Source organism: Manacus vitellinus, unplaced genomic scaffold (genome assembly GCF_001715985.3).
Source record: "Manacus vitellinus isolate BGI_N305 unplaced genomic scaffold, ASM171598v3 scaffold_7_pilon, whole genome shotgun sequence".
Classification (NCBI taxonomy): domain Eukaryota; kingdom Metazoa; phylum Chordata; class Aves; order Passeriformes; family Pipridae; genus Manacus; species Manacus vitellinus.
The window spans coordinates 1,482,543-1,503,237 of NW_021940813.1; the positions used below are offsets into that span (position 1 = coordinate 1,482,543).

Below are 20,695 nucleotides of genomic sequence, written 5' to 3' on the forward strand. Positions count from 1 at the left end.
TCATGTCTCATCTGCTCCTTGAGTCTTCAAGACCAGGTGTATGTATCACTTTGGACTGAAACTCCTTCTAGCTCAGTGTTTAATCTCTTACCAACGGCTGAAATTTATACTGCCTTAGAACCTCTCAGTGTCTTCCCTGCTCTGTTTAGAACAAAGTTTCATGAACCAGAGTTGGCATCTAGGTTGTGTCTAGGCCCTTAGAATTTTGCTTTTCTATGAACTTGTCTAAAAACCAACACATGCATAAATTTTGGTTCTCCAATCCAAATACCAACTTCCTCTCGCTTTCAAAAATGTTGGAGTTACTTTCACTCCAGGTCTCATGCAGTTGTGGCCTTTGTGAGAAACAGATAATCTGGTTCAGGATCTGAGCTGTGTGTTTTAGCCATCATATCATTTCAGGTGGCCTCTGTGCAACCTCGGTGCCTGGAACTTCCCCTGAGATGGTTTTTTAATGCTTTTCAGCAGTTGTGTTTTCTAAATATGTTTTCACAATCTTTGCTACATTGCTTTCACAATCATTACTGCTTTTTTTAAAGTAGCTTCAATGTATCAAACAGGTGCTATTAAATACAATACGAGTCATTTTAAGTGGTGATTTTTTTAAAGCTTTTTAAAACTGCTGCATAATCCTGCAGCAGAACCTGTGTTCCCAGAACACAGGAGCCTAACAATGGTCCATTCCTATCATCTGTTAGTTTTTATCATGCAGTAGATTACTTGATCATGCTTTGATTTTACCATGGAATGTATTCAAATGATTATGAAGGAACTTTAAATGGGGGGGGAGGAAAGGTCTCTCACCTCTTTTGGTTTCGTGCTTAATTTTTAGAACACTGGTGAGTTATTCCTGTCTGCATTTCGTAGTTTTATCTTTGGGATGTGCCTTGTCTAGTCTTAGCAGGCAGACACTGAGCCATAGAGTAAAATATGAAGGTTGAACAGTGAGTGAGTTATTAGTCCACATGGAGCCTTCTGTTAGAGGTGTCAGCAAACACAAAGGTAAATATGGAGAATGAATGTAATAAGATGAGGGAAAGTGCAGATAATAGCATGGCATACGGGTGTGATTAGAGGTTATTAACAATGCAAAAAAAAATTTGCAAAACATGCAAAAAAAAAATCCTGTCAGTTCATTTAAATTGGTGAGGGAACCACATAATAAACCAGAATTTTTTTTAAATCACATTCAGTCTTAGAAAAGTTTGTTCTGTGTTCTTTTCTTCTGATTATTTTTCTGTTGTTTTTTAGGTTTCTGCCCTCGACGTTGTACGTGAGTGGCATCTCTGCTGCAACAAGATCATGTCTTCTTCAACCCATTGAAGGAAAGGGGTGAGCAGCTTTCTCACAGACAATATTTTATCTCATTTAGAAAACAGTGTGCCCTGGAAGCAAATACCATCATGTATTGTGTTGAAAAGTGAAGCCAGTTCTAGATGCTTTTCATGTGTCAAACAAGACTTGCTATTCTGACTTCTGTTTCTTTTTAGCTCTGTATGTGAATGTAAGGATTTATGTTATGTAGCAAGTGACAGGACTGAAGTTAAATAAGAATGAACAAAAGAGCTGTGGTGAATCTGCCAGTCATCCAGTTCTCTCTGAAGGACTTCAAAGGAACATGTATGAGGGAAAATTAGAAGGAATGATTACTTGTTAACCAGTCTGGTGGGTAGTTTCTTCACATCCCTAAGAGGGTTAGTGGTTAGTTTATAGCCTGAAGCATAACTATTTATATCTCTTACAAACATCTGCTTTAGCTTGTATATGTTAAAAAACGATACCACTGAACTCCAACAGCTTACTTGCACCTTATGTTAACGTTACTGGGTGGTCCCTTTGCTCTTAATTACAAAGGAGTAAGCAGAGCAAGTGAGGAGTGATGTATGTTAAGTGATCACTTTGTGTGCCTGTTTCAGCTCACCTTTAATCTCTTCTCCTTGGATATTCAGCTTGCATAGAGTCTCCACATTTCTAATTATGATTACTCCATTTAGCTTCCTCCCTGCTTTACATTTTACTTCTAATTGTAGTAAAGGCCTGCTTTTTTCCCCCTTTTTCTTTGTAGAACACAATGCTTTTGTGAACTCCTTTCACCACAGATATTGGTGGAGTCTCTAATTGCAGTTCATGCATCAGCTTCCAGTTACATGACCTTAAGTGTTTCCTTGGGTTTTCCACACGCTTTGCTTTCAAAATAAATAGAATGGGAGTTAGTTCTGTTCTGTGTGAAGCAGACTGGCAGACTCACCCTCGGGTTGTTTTTGGTATTTGTAACTCTCTGACTATAACACAAAGGCACAGCTTTCCTTCTACTCCCGATTCCTTTCACAAAGAATAATTGGCATTTTGAAAGCTAAGTTGTCCAGCAGTCATATGTTTTTAGGTTCACCTCAGATACCCAATACTATATGGCCTAAGGTATAGCTGTGCTGGTTAAAGATGGTCTTGCTGTGAGTTGAAAATCAACACACTTGAGCCAGAAATTACCGCACGAGCAGGTCAGCCAAGAGCAGGGGTTGTGTGAGTGCACAGCAACGTGCCTGGGACAAAGTCAGCTGGTTTCCATCATAGCCACCTTTAACACAGGGCTGGACTGGCCTGCCTGACTTGATGTAAAAAAAAGGATCAGAAACTGCTCACGTGCTCTGTGAGCTCCGTGGAGGAGCTGTGGAAGTAATTAGCTCTGGCAGGGTGGCACTGATAAACATCTGGGAGCGATACCAGCATCGCTGTCTGCAGAGTGAACATCTGCTGGGGCTGTGTCTGCTAACGAGAGCTGGGTGCTGCAGCTGAAATTAGCTTATAAAAGCCAAATGTGTAAATACCTTTTCAGTCACTTTTCTTAAAGTTTAGCATAGTTTGTTTCTTACCGCTTCTGGGTAATGAGGAGATGTTTCTTTTTAGTGAACCAAAGTAATTCCTCGGTTAATTGCCTCAGTTTAAGTGTGTGATTAGCTCAATTTGTTCTTCTTGATTTGCTGTAGTTGTCTTCACTAAATCTCATCAGTTCCTATCTTGCCTAATAGCTTAATCTTTTTCTGCTGTAATTATAAGTCAGAGGGGAAGCTCTTATGGGAAATAAAGGATATACCCATGTAGAATTCTTTCCAGTATTTCCCCTGGGACAAAATAGGGGAAAAGTCCTTCTAGATTAAGTAATCTATGGATCTAGCTCAAAGCTGTGCACCTCCTTTCTTCTTTGGTGTGTCCTGAGGGCCTTCCAGATGTGGAACATCTCTTCCTTATGAAAATCTGGAATGAAGGGTTGGTCCAGCTTGTCTTGTTCTCCAGAAATTCTTGCCATGCCCTATTGTTTTTACAGGTTTACATATCTTTGTTGCTTCCCTCCCCATGTAGTTCTTTCTGCCACCAGTATGATCTCACATCCTTGTGAGCTCTAAGACATTCTTCCTCTTCTATGACTGTTTCACCTTCTATTTCCTCACTTCTGACCAGGAACTTCATCTTTCTCCCACAGCCAAACAATCTATTTAACAGTGCTTTATGATGAACTTCTTCAGGTTTAGAACTATTAAATAGTGTTTACTCTTCCTTTGTTGACCATCTCAATTGCTCTACTTTTATTTTGAGGGTAGTCTGGTCTGTACTTTGGGTGTCACAGTCAGAAATTACGTGTGCCTTTTGAGGAGGAAGAAAAGCAGCATTTTCTATGTGCTTGTTCACTCTATAAATACAGAGACCTTGCCTTGGCTGTAACCTGCCATCTATGAAATAAAATAAATGTTTAAACTCTGCTTACAGGATGATGTTTTAGAATGTGTCCCCTCAAAGTATTTTGAAAGGTATCTCACTTTGCTGTTGTGGCAAATGCTGATTTAACTTCTAACAGCAAATGATTATAACTATAAACAAAATTTTAAAATCTGAAGTACTTCTTTCAGTGAGTGCATTTCTGTTGTTGCCTTTTTATTTTTAATTTTGGTGGGGAAATCAGTAATATTTTAGGAGTTTCAAAGAAAGAGATACTGATGTTTTGTAGACAGATATAACCTATTTTGCAAAGGAAGCCGTGTTTACATCATCCTGGTGAACTTCTCTGGTCTCTGAAGTTGTTTTAAAAGTTTTAAAATTGCAGCAATGCCTAGGAATCACACTTTGAGTAGAACTTGATGCAAAGTAAGGCTTGAGGTTTGTCCTGAGGAGTTTGGCTTGTCTCTGTGCCTGAAACTGTTAACAGAGAAGGGAATCTTGAAATTTGTTCTGTGTTTCCAAAATGAAACACTTACTTGAGACTATTATAAACTGTAGGGGAAAATATCCAGAAATGTAAAAATTGCTCTTAAAAATGGTCCTGTACCATAGTAGTATGCAATGCTGAAGGAAAGATTTAAAAATAGTTGAAAAATTTGTGGGGATTGAACACATTACAAAGAAAAAAGTTCTGCTCAGCTCTTAAACTGCTGAATGTTCTAAAACTTAGTTCTTCAATACTGGCATAAGTGAAGGAGAGCAGAAAACTTGGACTTAATACCTGGATGTAATCTTTTTCAAGACATGAGCTCTGACTTCTTTTTTAGTATGGATTTTTTTTTTTTTTATAGTAGCTAAACATTAGGGCTCCTACATGTCAAAAATTGAATTCTGTGGTAATAGCTAATGGTAATAGCTTAATGAGTTATGTGATTTCAGTTGTAATGGCTACAAATCTGACAAGAAAATGAACTGTAAATTAGTAATTTGATGGGTACACTCTATCTGGTGGTGGTGCTTTGCTAGTTTATTTTTTTTTTAATTACCAGGTGTCTGACTTAAAAATATTTAACTCATCTGGGCACCAAACTCCAGCTAATGCCTAGAGGGAATAACATACATGTATTTACTTGTGCTGAAGTCCTATTTTAATTAATGTTTCCCAAAGTATCAGATGTCTCTGAAAACGAGATTTCAGAACTCCTTGGTCACTTCTGAAACTTTATAATCAAGTTGTTGTTCAAATATGCATGTAGTTTTCATTGTCAATAAACTCAGTGATTTCTTTGGGGAGAGATGTGCATAAATCTTATTTTTTTCCTTTATTTTTTCTTCTTGTCACTTTTTAGAACTGGATTTTAAGCGGTCACTTTTGTAACTTTTTCTTTTTTTCCTTCTAAAGAATATTTGTTCACACTTATGATGATTTGACATAAGTAACGTTTTATTAACCATGATGGCAACACAGACATTAAGTATAGACAACTATCAAGATGGACAACAGGTAGGTGTGGTTCTTTTTCTCTATGAACTAAGTACAGTTAGCAAGAGGAAGAAAGTAGTGACTTTGTCCTTAATGGCTACTTTGGCATTATTTAATTATCTGTTCTTATTTGTAAAGCAAGATCTTTAAAAAATGGCAGCTTATCACTTTAATTCTTGGGTACTTATTAAGGGTTTAACTAATTTTTGCATGGTTTTTACTTAACTTCTGGGAGAATGGTTAGGTAAGGGGTTTTACTCTATCTACACTATATTATTTGTGTGCTGTAATGATCCCATTTTTAGGAAAATCAAAGGGGTATCCATAATATTTTGTGTATATGGTACTTCAGTGTTCCTATGTCTGAAGTTACAACAGATAGAAGATGTCCACACAGTCACAGACTCGTTGGTCTTCAGCAACTGAAGGAAAAATTTAGTTATCTAGAATTATATGCTACTTTGACTGCATTTAAATTGGTGGAATTATGCTTCGGGTTGAAAACTGGTTATATACTTAAATTCATTTTAATGAGGTTATGGGTTAGAATTGATAACTGAAAAGCTACTCAGTCAGAGTCCAGTTTCTTATTTGAGTTAGCAAACAGCTGGAATAATGAAACACGCTGGGATATGTTGCTTTTTTTTACAGCAGGCTGTATATTGCAACAATTTGAAATAGCCGGATTAAAATACTGTTGACTGGAGACAAGTCATGCCTAAAGGCCTGTACTCTGAAGATGCATTTTTAGGTTACTCTGTATCAGCCCTAAGCAGCAGATACAAGTACTTCTGTCAGCAGATGGCAACAATGGGGAACAGTCAGAAGAAAAAGAGGAATTTTTCCCATCTCTTAGGAAATGTTTATCTGAACAGAGTCTGGGATTATTGGTTTTTTTGTTGTTGTTGTTTGTTTCTTTCACTGCAGTTCTAATTTCTCTCTCTTCTCTCACCTGCTTTATATCCTTGGCTTTATTCCCCCACCAAGTAGATGCTATCCTGTGGCACATCAGTGAAAGTAAAATCTGATTTTTTTTTTTCTTAATAACAGATTGGGAGAGAGCTTCTTCTGTCTTATTTGTTCTTTATTTCAGGCTCTCAGTGTCCAGGTAATTCGGGTGCCTGCTGTTTTTGTAGTTTGGAAATGGCCCACAGAAAATATCTTGCAGTTTTAAGTGAGCTATTTCCTCTTCACAGTGAGATAGAACCCCAGCTGAACATACTCTCTCCCTTCAAGCTCTGCAGCTGTATGGCCAACATTTATAATCACTTGTCTGAGTCATCCCCTTTTCATTTGCTCCTCCTTCCTGTCATTAGCCAAGAAATGAGTCCATTAGTTGTATCTTTTTTTTTTTGCAAGCATTCTGGCTTAAAAGTCTTCTCTGGAGGAAGCTTTTTGTAAGTCAGGCTGCTCAGCTGGGTGGGAGATGCTGGATTTTTCTCAGTTTCTGATTTTGCTGGGAGATGGCTTGGCCCTTACAGGTGACAAAGCACAGAGCTTTTGGTTCCTCCAGACTTTCATGTTCAGAACAGCACAAATTCTTCTGCTTTTTGTTGTGTGGAAATAAATTCTGCCAGAGCCAGGTTCTCCAATAGTTTGTGGAGGCCAGGCTGTCATCTGAGAGGGTTCCTGTGAGCGATGGGATGATTTCATCTGATGGGAGAAGAGGGCAGAGCATTTCATTCTGTACACTTCCTCTCTGCAGTTGTCAGTTCTGGCTGCCTGGAGATGTCTGGAACAATGTCCATCCTCCAAGGATATAAAACTTGTTGGAGAAGTAGGAGAAAAGACTGCAGTGATTTAATAGCTTTGTGCAGATGCTCAAAGGGCAGAAAACTAAGGAGTTTGGGTTGAGGGGTGGAAACTATGAATTTCACAGGTCAGGTTCCTTTAAGACCTTTCAGTCCAAAAGATATTTAGCTGGAGGTGATGGGAAAACCACTTTCAAAGCACCCCAAAGGTGTTCCCAGCCACGTGGTGCAATGCAGGAGATGCTCAGTTGAAGCTGTGGCTCTGTGTTGCTTTTCTGGTGGTAGCACATTGTATGACTGTGTTAAATGGATGTGTAGAAGCAGTTACTGCTGTTTTTTCCTAAAATAATTGGTTGTTACAATAGATAAAATGGAGTGGTAAAAGTCAGGGGATGTTGTGCTCCTGATAATTGAAGGATTTTGGAGGGACACAAGAATATTTCAGTTCTTCTTGAGGAAATGTGCATTTTAATGGACAAGAAAAATTTGGAGATCCTCTTCTTCAGTATCCTGATACAAAGTACAGTAAGAAATAAAGAAAACTTAAGGGGAGAAACTTTTCTTTACATTGATTTCATCCCAGAGGATTTTTATGCAGACATCCCCATAAATTTTTTGGAGCAGCGTCCTTTAGCCTGTTCCAAAAGCAACCACTTCAGAGACAGAATGCTTTAACAGTTTACTAATATCTGTCAATCTCATTTTAAAGCCAAATGCTGAAACTTGGAGTGACCTTTACCCATAAAAAAGTGTCAAGGATTAAAAGAGGGGTTTTGTTACTGCTACTTTTTTTGTGTCACTGCCAAGTCATACCAACCTTCTGGCAATTTAGGAGCCCTTTGCTTTCCTCTTTTCCTAGAGAACAGTGCCCTTATTTTACATTGAGCCTACAGATTTACTTGTAACTTACTCTTTCTCTACAGATGCAAGTGGTGACAGAGTTAAAAACTGAACAAGATCCCAACTGCTCTGAGACTGATGCAGAAGGGGTGAGTCCTGCCCCTGTAGAATCTCAAACTCCAATGGATGCAGACAAGCAGGCCATTTACAGGTAGTAATGGACTTGTGTTCTGTCTTTTGAAGGGTAAAGAGTAGAGGATTTTTTTTTTTTAATAAATAATAATAAGTAGCTTAAAACCAGATGATCTCTTGGCTAACTGTCTCCGTGGTTTGCAGGGGAAAAAATGAGATCAAATTAGCCTCCCTGTCAGTCATCAGCCAAGAAAACAACTTCCCTAGATAGCAGGATTCTTCAGTTTCAGTAGTTTTAATGGATGTTCTAATGGATATTTAGCAAGCTACCTTAGACTGTTGAACTGTGGTCACTATTTGTTATATTGTAGTTTTTATCTTTAATGCAAGTTTTTATTTTTATTGTAATTAGGTTGATCTTTGCTCCTTTTTTTTTTTAGCAATAACAATCTAATGCCCAGCAATTAGCTCGAAAGGGATTAAATATTGATGTACAAACACACTAATTTGAGATTTTTCAGTGTTAAGTGCTGTGCTAAGCAGTTTGCTCAGTTTTGATGGGGTTAAATGTTGTTTCACTTTAACCATTTTATAAAGACAGAATTATTACTGGTTTTCAGGTTAAAAAAAAAAGGGAAAAAACAAACAACAAACTACCAAAAAAGCCAACCTGATGAGAAAGACGTATTCACTCATTTACAGACTTGTGCTAACTAAATCATCTTCTCCTCAGAGCATGATTTCATAGGAGGCCTCTGAGTACAGCCTGAATACTATTCTCAATTTTTTGAAGTTATTTTGTGATGTATAAGTGTGGCCCTCGTTAAAGAATAGATGAATTTTATCAGACTTCATTTAAATCTGCATTCATCCTGTTTGTAAATCCTAATTCTCATTTCCAGTGCACTGTATGAATGTATCTCTTGCTGTTCAATTTCAGTGAATTAAATAGTATGTCAGAGCTTTTTCACTTTTGATTGTTCTCTTTATTTAAATATATACCTATTTTAGTGCTGTATTTGCCTTTGCAGAGTGCTAAATCAAAATGAAAAATAAACTATCATATTTTGCTACTACCAGTGATGTTAAATGCAGTCTCTTCCAAGGCTTGTCACACTTACATGAGTGACTGTGACCTTATCTGAGTTAGATGTCCTAATTTTCAGTGGTGTACACATAAGTGAAAATATTTATTCATGTGTTTAAACTTTTTTTTTCTAGGCACCCACTATTTCCCTTGTTAGCACTATTATTTGAAAAATGTGAACAATCTACACAAGGCTCAGAAGGCACAACTTCTGCTAGTTTTGATGTAGATATTGAAAACTTTGTAAGGAAGCAGGAGAAAGAAGGAAAACCTTTTTTCTGTGAAGACCCAGAAACCGATAATTTGGTAAGTATAAGCTGCTTGTTTTATTTCTGAAACAGTCATCACATTTGCATCTTCTTCCTAATTCCTGATCTCCACTGGTGTGTATAGTTTTTCTTCACGTTTTTCTTCCTGTGAGAGATTCTTGTTTATGTTAATGCTGAGAAACATTTTTTGAAGTTTATTCTGACCCCTTTTTTCCCTTTTATCTGTAAATTTACGTTGGGCCCTTCACAGTTGTTTCCTCTTCTCAGCTGGCTGAGATCAGTGTTTTGGATACAAACAGAAACATATCCTTGCCATAGCCAGGCTGAATGCATATCAATTTTAGAGTGTATAGCATATATTTATAAAAAACATGTAATCAATGTAAATTTTTTTCCAGCTGTTTTTCTTAATCAGGATTCATGTAATTAATGTGGGAGAAGAGCTCTTATAAGATGAGCTTAGAAACTCTTTACAATATACAAATTATTTCTTGACTCCTTTGGGCTTTCTGGAAGTCCTTCGTGTGATGGGTCTGTGATTTTCCCTTTTTTTGATATACTTACCTTCAATATTTTAGTCAGAAATGAGAGTTAGTTCTGTTCTGCATGAAGCAGGTCTGCAGACTTGCTAAGCCTCAGGTTATTTGCTTCATTTGTGACTTAATTCAACACAAATACACTGTTTTCCCTTACCCCTCTAATCCCAGTTTCTTTTCAGAAGCACAGCTGAAATTTAGTAGGTGGAATGTAGTAGCTTTGGCTCAGTGGATGAGGAGAGAGCAGTGGATGTGGTTCATCTTGAATTTTGATGTCTCTTGCAATGTTCTCATAGACAAACTGATAAAACATGGACTGGATAAATGAGGAGTGAGATGGACTGAAAACTGGGTGAACCACTGGGCTCAAAGGATTGCAGTCAGCAGCATGAAAGCCACTTGAGGGCAAATTATAAGTGATGTATTCCAGGGACTGATACTGGAACCAGAACTGTTTAATGTCTTCATTAATGACCTGGATGATGGGGCAGAGTGTACCCTCAGCAAATTTGGAGATGTTGCAAAACTGGGAGGAGTGGCTGGTGCACAGATGGTTCTGGCACTGTTCAGAGGTACTTTGTTGGTTTTGGAGAAATAGGCAAACAGGAATCTTATGGAGTTCCACAAAGGGAAATGCCAAGTCCTGTACCTAGGGAGCAATGATTCCCCCTCCACCAGTACACCTTGGGGGCCAACCAGCTGGAAAGCAGCTTTATGGAAAGCAGTCTGACAGTCCTGGTGGACAGCAAGTGCATCCTTGCAGCAAAGAAATTCAACATACTTAGGCTGTGTTAGGAAGAGAATTGCCAGCAGGTCAAGGAACGTGATCCTTTCCCTCTGCTTGGCACTGGTGGGACACATCTGGAGTGCTGGGTACAGTTATGGGCTCCTCAGCTCTAGGCATGAATATACTGGAGTCAGTCCAGCAAAGGACCAAAAAGAAGATTAGGGGATGAAAGCATCTCTCAATGTACCTAAATACCTAATAGGGGAGTAAAGAAGACAGACCCTCTGACTCCTCTCAGTGGTGCCCAGGGAAAGAACAAGAGGAAAGGTACATAAATTGAAACACAGGGAAGTTCCATTAAAACCTTTTTACTGTGAGGTGGATTGAATAGTACAGGGTGCCCAGGGGGGTGGTATTCACCTCTGTTAATGGGTTGCACAAATCTGGCTGATTTTGCTTTAGGTGGATGAGGAAGTATTTATTTCTTGGATCCCGTGGCTCCTGAGGTCAGTACTGTCTTGAACTGGAACCAGGTTGCAAAATTAAAAATCTTTGGCATTGAACTCCTGTCCTGTGGTCGTATTGTTAGCTGTGACTTTCTGTTGCTAGATGCCAAATGAAATCTGAGTGCAGCTTGTCCTCTGCCTGTCCTGGAGGCTGGGAACTCTGAACAGCTGACATTCTGTCAGGCTGATCATTTTGTCTGGGGCAACAAGCAGAAGAGTTTCTGTCAAGTAGTGAACTGGCTAATATGGTTTTCAGTCCCTTCTTCAGCTTGAAATGTTGGTGCTTGCACAGAGAACGCTGTAGATGGGCAGTTTTTTCTGCCTTGTGTCAAATAAATATATACATTTTTACACAGATTAAAAATCTCTTTTTTTTTTGTAGAGATGGCCCCTATTGTGCACCTTTGTTGTATCTTCTGTTTTTCTGTCCTTCCCTTTTTAACTCCCAGTGTTAATTAAACTATTCACTTGAAAGGAGAAGCCGTTAGGGCTGTTAATTAGAATGAGCTAGAAGGGTGGAGCAGGTAGGCCAGACAACTGATTGCTTTCCACCTGTGTTCTTCTCTGGACCCAAGAGAGTCAAACAAATCAGATTTAAATGCTTGCAATCGTTCAACTTGGAGCCAGAGCTACACTAAGATAAATTGAGTGTCACAGTACTCTAAGGAGCTGAATTGAAGTCCTATCTGAAGAGTCACAGTGAGGAAATGGGCCACTAATTCAGCTGTTTTGTTTTGGTTTTTATTTTATTTCTTTTGGAAGTGGCATGTAAAACTCAACTACTCAGGTTTTGTGATGGAGCTTAAACTGATGGCTCCAAACCAGCAGAATATAATTTCATTCTGTGTACTGCCTGTCAGCTAATTAACCAGGTAACAGAAATTATGAAGGGTCACAGATGGTGACTGTAGGGTCACTTACAGTCCTGGCAACGTTCCACATTGTGCTCTCACTTGCATATTCCACAGGAAGAGCTTGGTTTTCATCCAAAGGAATCAGATTAATCTGAGTGGTGCAGGCATTGGATCAGTTTGACCATAAAGGAGGTTCATTAAGAGCAGTGTGTGGTTGTTCCAACTTGAGTAGCTCTAAAGATACAGTCTAGATTACCTTGTTACTTGGGTATTATGGTTCCCATTCTGAATTAATTGGTGGTTTCCTGCATTAGTAGTATAAAGGATTTCAGAACTGGGAAATACCGGTAGCATCCACCTGAAACTTAATTTTAAGGATACCCATATATTGTTAAGACTGGCCTGTAAACCAAGTTTCAAACTTTATTATCTAGATGGAGGGATTCTATTCCTTCCAGTTAAACACTCCAACAGCATAAATTGATGATCTTGTAGCAGCAAGGCAAAGGGTTGTGGTCCACTCAGAAATAGTGTTATCAGGCCTTTTATTCTGCAGTGTCTTTCCCAAATCTGATTTTGTCAGGCACGTGATCAAAGCAGGATTTTTACAGTGAAATGGATAAGAACATTTCTATAACTGTTGGCTTCTGGATGGGTCAGAACTTTGGTGTTAGGATTCAGCGTGTTTAAGAGAATGAGAATTTCTCAGAAGAAATTATAAGAATTTGAAAGGATGTGGAAAAAGTTACACTTTCTTGTGCAAGGTGTTTTTTAGGGTACTCCGTGAAATTACATTGATTAACTTTATTTTTTATTTGGTTTATTGCTATTTTCCTGTTTTTTTCTCTATGTGCATTCATGTAATAGAGTTAGCCATGGTTTATGTTCAAAACCTGCAGCACTAAAAAATACCTCACAAAACTGTGCTGTGGCTTCCCTGAAGTGTGAAGTTTCAGTTGTTGTCTCTTCTTACATCTGAGAGGTGTCTAAGATGCCTCTTTTCTTTCCAAGGAAGAACATATAGCAGGAAAATGCAAAAGTTCAGTTCTGAGATCTGTTGAAAGAAAACTGAGAAGCTTCATTCTTACTCCTGGACAGGTTTTATCAGCTTGCTCTGAGATGTAGGAAGTCTTGATGTTCTAGGCATGTGTGTATTTTAACGCAGATCCATCTTCCAGTCAGAAGAGGCAGTTGTCTTCGGACTGGAACTCCCCCCTGAGCTCCAGTCCATCCCTAATAAATACACAGAGAAAGTGGCTTTTCTGTGGCAGCTACATTTGCTCCTCAAGAACTGTAGGCTGCAAACAGAACTTTGAAACTGTTCCCTTCCGACTCCACTGACTGACCACGCAGGTTTAGATTATTTAGAGAGAGGTAAAAGGGAGCTACAGGTTTATGTTCTGGGGTTTTTTTGCAGTAAGTATTTAGCTGTTACAGATGTGCATGGCACAGCCTATTATTTGAACCAGAACTGTCCTCTATCTTGGAATGTCCTCTGCAGGTTTCTTCCAGTTTTCAATAATTTTGTTCTCTTTTCTGAGGCTTGGTCACTCGTGGTGTCTCTGTTGATGTTCTCTGAACTGGATGAAAGTGCTGATTAGCTGCAAGAAGTGCAGCTTTAGGGGGAACCTCATCAATAAGTGTCTGCAGGGAGGTGTCAGAGGATGGACCAGGCTCTGCTTGCGGGGGCCCAGCAAAGGGACAAGAGGAAGAGGCAGGAACTGATGCCCAGGAAGTTCCACCTGGACAGGAGGAAGAACTTCTTTGCTGTGCAGTGACCCAGCACTGAACAGAGACCAGAGGGAGTGTGAAGTCTCCCTCACTAAAGATATTCCAGAACCATCTGGACACAATCCTGTGCCATGTGCTCTGGGATGGCCCTGCTGGAGCAGGGAGGCTGGACCAGATGACCCACTGTGGTCCCTTCCAGCCTGACCCATCCTGTGCTGCAGACCTCCCATTTTCAAATCCTAGTCCCTGTGGGAATGAAGTGGAAGCTGAAGGCTGTGCTCATGTTCTTCTTACTAGACTGGAAGTGTGCTTTCTTTTCCAAGCTTTAACTACCTCCTCATCTGTTTTGGAATGTTATTTGCATCCACCTTAGTCCTTATATCAAGCATCAGTATCAGAAGACCTGAGTTTGCAACAAAATCTGCTCTGTATCACTAGCCAGAGGTTCCCAAGTGCATGTGCTTCTTTCTGGAAACATGCTCAGCTTCCAGCTCAGTGTCCTCATTACATGGAGTATCATCTGTTGGAGCTTCATACCCTTCAGCCCTTACCCTTTGCCATCTCTACCTCATTTTCACAGATAAAACATCTTGTAATCAACCACTGCTCTAAACTGCTCTTTTTTTCTCCATTTGTATCCTTTTGTGCTTAGGACTTACACAGACAGGCTCCTCCATGTCTAAGAGGTTGTTCAGCATGAGTGTTTGCAGATAATTTTTTAGAGCTTTCACAGATTACATGTTTTAAGACTTTCATTACTTAACACTGTTTTTTTGTTGTTTTTTTTTTTTGCTTAGTGTTAACCCAGATGCTGCATAAATATCACGTTGCCTCAGAGTGGTTCCTACCTCTTGTGTAGCTTCTGTTCAGAGTAAACTCTTCCCCCATATGGGTGACTTTTCAAATTACCCCACATTCCTAGGACCACAGGATGGATCAGGTTGGACTACGAGCTCAGGAGGTCTGTAGTCCAACCTCCTGCACAAAGTAGGATCAGCTCTTAGGTCAGAGCAGGTTACTTAAGGCTTTGTCAAGTCTAGAAACAATACAAAACAAGGAGTGTTAAATATGCTCTCACTTTTGTATTTGAACAGGACACTCACTGACTTTTTTGAAGACCCCTCAAGTTTTTTGTTTTGTTCAGGGTAAGGATTTTTGGTTCAGTACCCTCTTCTCAAAGACTGTCCTATTGAATTCTTAGTTGTGTCAGGATAGGTTGTAGTGGTGAAGCCAGCTGATGTAGTTTGAATATTCTTGACTGAACAAGTCACACTTTTGCATTTCTGACCAGTGTTCTTAGTATTTTAATGTGCAGAACTGTCTCATAAACATCTAGTTATACCTTTTCTAGCTATGTCAAAATAGGGGAAAGAGGTTTTTCAAATCAAAACAAATGAAGACAAGATACCCCCCCTCTCAGAGTTTGTGTTCTTCCCCTGAAGACCTAAATTACCCCAGGAGAATTTGGGTCAGGGAGGTAGGTGAGCTGTGAATGAATTTTAATTGTTTGGGGGGTTTTTTGCAAATGGAAAGAGTTATTTGAATGAGAAGATTGTGTCAGTATATGGAGATTCTTTCATGCATGTTGTGTGAAATTATAGTCCAGGTTTATTTCTACAGCTGAAAAAACTGAATCAATTGGCATATAAAAAAATCCATTGTTCTGTGGCATATTCTGTCCAGGAGCACTAAAAACCAGAAACAAGGTTGTAGATTTTGAAGTTGTGTCTTTTGAGAACACAGGAGTGAAATATTACTGCTGCCGTGGCCTTTCTGAAAACACTTCTTTGTATTAATTTTGTTCAACATGGGTGATTTTATCAGGAGTTCTTGAACTTCTGCTGACATGGAACTTTGGTCCACCCGTGCTGCAAGAGAGCAGGAGCCATATGGCCACAATTAGTGTAGTTGTAAATTAATTAATAAGTCCTGGTGACAGGCATGGCACATTTACAAAGTTTTGTTTGCCTTCTAGCACAGCTTCCTGCAAGAGTAGAGTGGCAGTGTGTGGCTCTGGAGAAACCTGGATAGTGTTACTGACTCTTGATTTATGGTTAATTCTGACTTTAATTCAATTTTCACTTCAGGTATTGACCATCAGTTTGAAACTAAATCTAAGCTGAAGAAAGGACTTTTGTTTTTCCTCCAAACACGTGCTGATAAATAAATAATACAAATATGGGTAATGTTTTAAGAAAAATAAACCCTCTTGACCGAGCAAAACTAATCCCTAATGTAGTTAAATATTATGTGTCCAAAGGCATATTTTTGTTACCTCAGTTTTAGCTGAATGTTTAAAGCACTCACTGACATACGTGCAATGTGTTGATCTGCAACATACGAAGAATTTTCCTAGTTTAAGCTTTTTTGTCTCTGGAACAGAGTATGTTTAGACATGGATGACCTTTGTTTTGTGGTAAAATCTAGTTAAATTTGCATGGTTTAACTTCGTTGTGTTTAAAGGTATTTAAACAGAGTCTAAACAGCAACCTGGGCTGATTTAGAAGATCACTGTTTTATGCCTCAGTGCTGGGTCGTAGCACTTATTATTTCAAAGGCTTTTGGTGTCATAGGTCCAAAGAGTTACCAGATACTAATTTGGATCCACTGCCTCACATCTACAGCTCAGATGTTTCTGCAGCTGTGCTTCGAAAGATACATGTAATTTTTTTTTCTTTTTAGCCCTGAGAAGAAATGAGATTTTCTTCCCTTTTTTTTTAAATCCCTTCATGTTTTTGTCTCTTGTTTATTTTAACATACAATTATCTACAGTGAGTGAGTGTCCTACAGCTGGAATACCTTCTGCTGGAAAAACAGGGAGAAGATCTGTCACAATGAAAGCTGAAGTGTCATGGTGGAGAGGGGAGAACACCCAGAAGTTTTCCTGCCTTGATCTTCTCTGGGTGCTTTGAAAAAAGGCAACTTCAGCTCCCAGTTGGCTTCTTGAGTTAGAAGTAATAGGTGGATTAGTTCATCAGGCATCATTTCTGATCATTGGATTCAGTGCTCTGGCCAGGGAAATGACCCTTCATATAGGAGAAGCTTTTCCAAATAATTATAAAATCAAGCTGTGCACTTTGCCTCAAAATTATAATTATTCAGTTTCATAAAACCAAAGGGTATTTCTCTTGGAGATCTAACATAGCACATAAATGTTGGGGGGTGGCATGCTGTATAAAAAATAATTACTTTGCTAGTGTGTTGTGTACATATTTGAATGCCCTGGATTTCTTACTGCTTCATGAAAATTTAGACCATCTGGGTTTGGTTTTAGCTTTTGATCTTCTGCCATGACCCTTACAATCACCTAAGCTATTTTTATGCAGTATGTAATGCCACTGGTTATCCAGGCTTACAAGTCTTTTTCTTACAGTAAACATGATAAGTATTCTCAGCATGTACATATCTCCTGCACTTTGATTTTTGTTTAAACATGGATTTTTTTTAAATGGGTTTCTTGCTTTTTATTTAATGATTTATATTTCATAACCAGTCTCCTCACCTGAAAGTTCTTTACAAGGTTTTACCTGAGAGTTGTTCATCTTTGACATACAGCTGCAGAGGAACTTAAATAAAAGCCGTAGGACTGACAAACTGTTTGATTACTTTAAGCTTTGTTGAACAATGTGACAAAGCTTGGGACCTCTTTATTCTAATTTAATTGAGAGATAAAAGCTGTTGTGTTTTGGTTACAGGTGAGATGACAGGCCATTTCCTGTACTTTCACCCTCCCTAGCAGTCTGTGTGACAAATTTATGATTAAATCACAGGAGGGTCTTCTCAGTGTGTCTCAAACTCATGTGTACACTTTTGGTTTCCTTGGGTCAGGGTGTAATGTGGAGCTGATATCTCTGAATTATAGAGCTCAAGACAACTGCTGGTGGCCAAACCTATTCCAACCTTGCTTTCCAAATAATATGTGTGGATGGGATTACTTTCCTTCACTTTCAGTCTTGTGTGTTTTTATGGCACAGAGTTCTTCAGTGGGGTTAAAGATCATCCCGTGCCCTGCAACACCTTCACTGTGCTCTGTCTTCTTAATGTGTCACATGTGACAAAGATCATATTGTTGTCCTTTTCTGTTTCCCCTGTGTGGTAGTTTACTTATGTTCCTTTCACATTTCAGGACTTAGCAATTAGCAAGTCTGCTTTAATTGGATGAACTTTGGTACTGGGAAGTAGTGTTTTGCTTAAATCTCACATTAAATATTTTTTGAATTAACAGTTGTTTTGTTCCTGACTTTTTTTTCCCCCCACTTCTCTCCCTTAGATGGTAAAAGCAATCCAAGTTCTTCGTATCCATCTGCTCGAGCTGGAAAAGGTTAATGAACTCTGCAAGGATTTCTGCAGTCGTTACATTGCCTGCCTGAAGACAAAAATGAACAGTGAAACTCTGTTAAGTGGAGAGCCTGGAAGTCCTTATTCACCTGTGCAATCTCAGGTGTGTTTCAAATACATCTAAGTGTGTTTTTGCTTAGATTTCCTTAAGAACTCATAGCTGCATTTCTCTTGCTATTAGTTTGCAAACAGAGTTTCTGCAATTTCCTTTACTTTCTCAAATATGTTACTAAGAGTAGGAAGAGCTATTTTATTATTTTTTAGTGTGCACACCTGTGTGCCACTGCCTGATGGACAAATTTGTTCAAATATGGCAGAACATGGACTCAATTTTTTATTGTCTGTCTTGCTTTTATGATTTTCCCTCAGTTCAGCAAGTGTAAATACTCAGAATAGCTTGGATTTGCTGTTTTGTTGGAAAGCAAGTAGGAAACAGAGTAAACAAAGGAGAACTAAAAAATGTCCTTGTTAAGAAGGTCTCTTTAGTCTGATTTGCTTCCTTGAAATATTGAGGTGACTGATACATTTTATACACAGTCTGTATTGTGGGACAAATAGACAATGTCTGATGGATTACAGTTGCAATATTTGAGGTGTCTGTCATTGCATGTCACATCAGGTAAATGTGTAATTGTGGAAAGGACCCATTTCTATACATATGAACCTCAGTTCATATATTGTTGACATTACTAAATACAATGGCATTTTTTGTAGTAAATTGGTAACAATTAACAACAGTTTGTATGTTATGGTTGATATTTTTGCTGTTAAATGCTGCAAAGTGAGCCCTGACACCCAAGTATGTACAAGATACTGAATCTTAAGGGATGGCCCTTCTCTGAATTACTCATGTGTCTGATGCTCTGTATTCAAAAAAGCCTCAATGACTTTTGAACTCCACTTTCTGCACTCCTTACTTAGGTTTCAGTGTCTGGAAGTGTGGAAAGGAGATTCTAAAATCAGATAAAAAGAACCCTTTTAAAGGTGTTTTTTGTATGTCTCCTACATTTTGCATTTGCTATCAAAAGAAATTATTCATACACATTAAGGAGTGTGGAAGAGTTTGCATGGTCAGGGTTGAGTGAGAACTATTTTGAGCAGAATAAAACATGCTGGGCATCTTGAATACTTAATACATCATTTTGAAATTGATGGAATTAAGGTAATAACTAAAATTCTAAAGCTTTGATGCTTGTAATCAGAGCATCAAGGGTCATTTCATCTGTCCTTTTTCCCTTGTGTTTTTTGAAACTGTTTCTCTTGCTATATATATACACCTAGAACTAGAATTTCTGAAGGTAGTTTTACATCTAACAGTTGCTTTCATGAGGGTTTTCAAAGGTAATGGTTGGTGATAATGAGGAAGTTAATATAGGTAATGATGAACCTCTAATGAAGTCTCTTTCTCTTTGAAGGTAATCCTGTGATTAAGCTCCAAATGTATTTTAGAACCAAAAATGCATAACACAAAATAAAAAAACACACAAGCATGATTTATCTCCTTACAGAAAAAAAAAAAAGTTTAAAAAAATGCAAGCAACTAATTGTTTTATTTTTCTAGCAAATTCCAAGTGCCATTGCAGGCACACTCAGTCCCCAAGGGATTATGGTGCCAGCATCAGCATTGCAGCAGGGAAATGTAACTATGGCAACAGTAGCAGGTATGACAAAGTAAAAACAACTGGCACCTTGCTCTTCGTGTTGGTTTCTTTAATAGTTGTTACAAAAAATACACAAAGACTTTAAAAAATGTGTTTTAAGTCTTAATACCTGAGAAGTTGTTATAATACAGTCATGTGCATTACTGTTTTATGAAGGTTTAATTTTTTGTGTACCAAGTATGCCTATGTGAGTGGCAGTTACATGTATATAAGATTAAGAGATCTTTCTGTACAACGCTACAAAGACATTTTAGAGACTTTTTTTCCCCTTTAAAAAAAAATTCTATTTGACAAAAGCACGCATTACCTAAAACATTGCACTTGTTGGCTGCCTCATGCTCCCTGGAGTTGGGAACCACACCTACAAGTCTGTGTCCTTGTTGTCCTGCTATTGTAGAAATGACATTTTAACTGAAACATGTTATCTTCCTTCTAAGCAGGGTTTTAAAACAAACCCAGCTACCTGCCCTAACCAGTGCACTCACATAGGTGTGGTTTTGGTGTTGAGACCCTTTTTGAAGACTTAGGTCAGTTAAAACAAAACGATTAACTTCTTTTATAGCCTGATAATCGTGACATTTTCCTTTGAAAATAGGTTTAGGGTGCCCAAAATATAGGGAAATAAAGTCAAATTTCGTGCAGTCTTTTTTGTGAATGGAAGAAAATGTTAGTGTAGCAAAGAGCACATCTTACATGGTTACTAGGAAAAAAACACAGTAAATATATTACCAAAGCTCTTGAATTGTCTGCAGTGCTGATGTCTTTATGTGTTTAAAGAGAACAATACTTGAAGGGCTTTTGCTTACCTGTAATGTGTGTTGCTGTTTTGCTTTAAGGGGGGACAGTGTATCAGCCCGTCACCGTGGTCACGCCACAAGGCCAGGTGGTGACACAGGCACTGTCACCTGGGACTATTCGGATCCAGAACTCTCAGGTTTGTTTCATGGGCTTCACAGAATAGTTTTTTGGGGTTCAGATGAATCTCAGTGGTTTTAAGAGGTTTGGTTTCAATTTGGGAGACTGTCAGAACGAGCTCTGTGTACACGCACGTAGTAACTCTTGTAAAATT

At 38.6% G+C, this 20,695-nt stretch overlaps 1 protein-coding gene across 1 annotated transcript in view; it reads left to right on the forward strand.

The window, feature by feature from the left end:
* Nucleotides 1-715: 715 nt before the first annotated feature.
* PKNOX1 (PBX/knotted 1 homeobox 1) overlaps nt 716-20,695 on the forward strand; it is a 31,678-nt gene continuing 11,698 nt past the window's right edge. Inside the window, exons 1-7 of the mRNA XM_018084123.2 lie at nt 716-1,332; nt 5,114-5,215; nt 7,869-7,996; nt 9,139-9,310; nt 17,898-18,068; nt 19,527-19,626; nt 20,463-20,560. Coding sequence (XP_017939612.1) covers nt 5,165-5,215; nt 7,869-7,996; nt 9,139-9,310; nt 17,898-18,068; nt 19,527-19,626; nt 20,463-20,560 — 720 coding nt within the window. The 5' untranslated portion in view covers nt 716-1,332; nt 5,114-5,164. The remainder of the gene's footprint in view (nt 1,333-5,113; nt 5,216-7,868; nt 7,997-9,138; nt 9,311-17,897; nt 18,069-19,526; nt 19,627-20,462; nt 20,561-20,695) is intronic.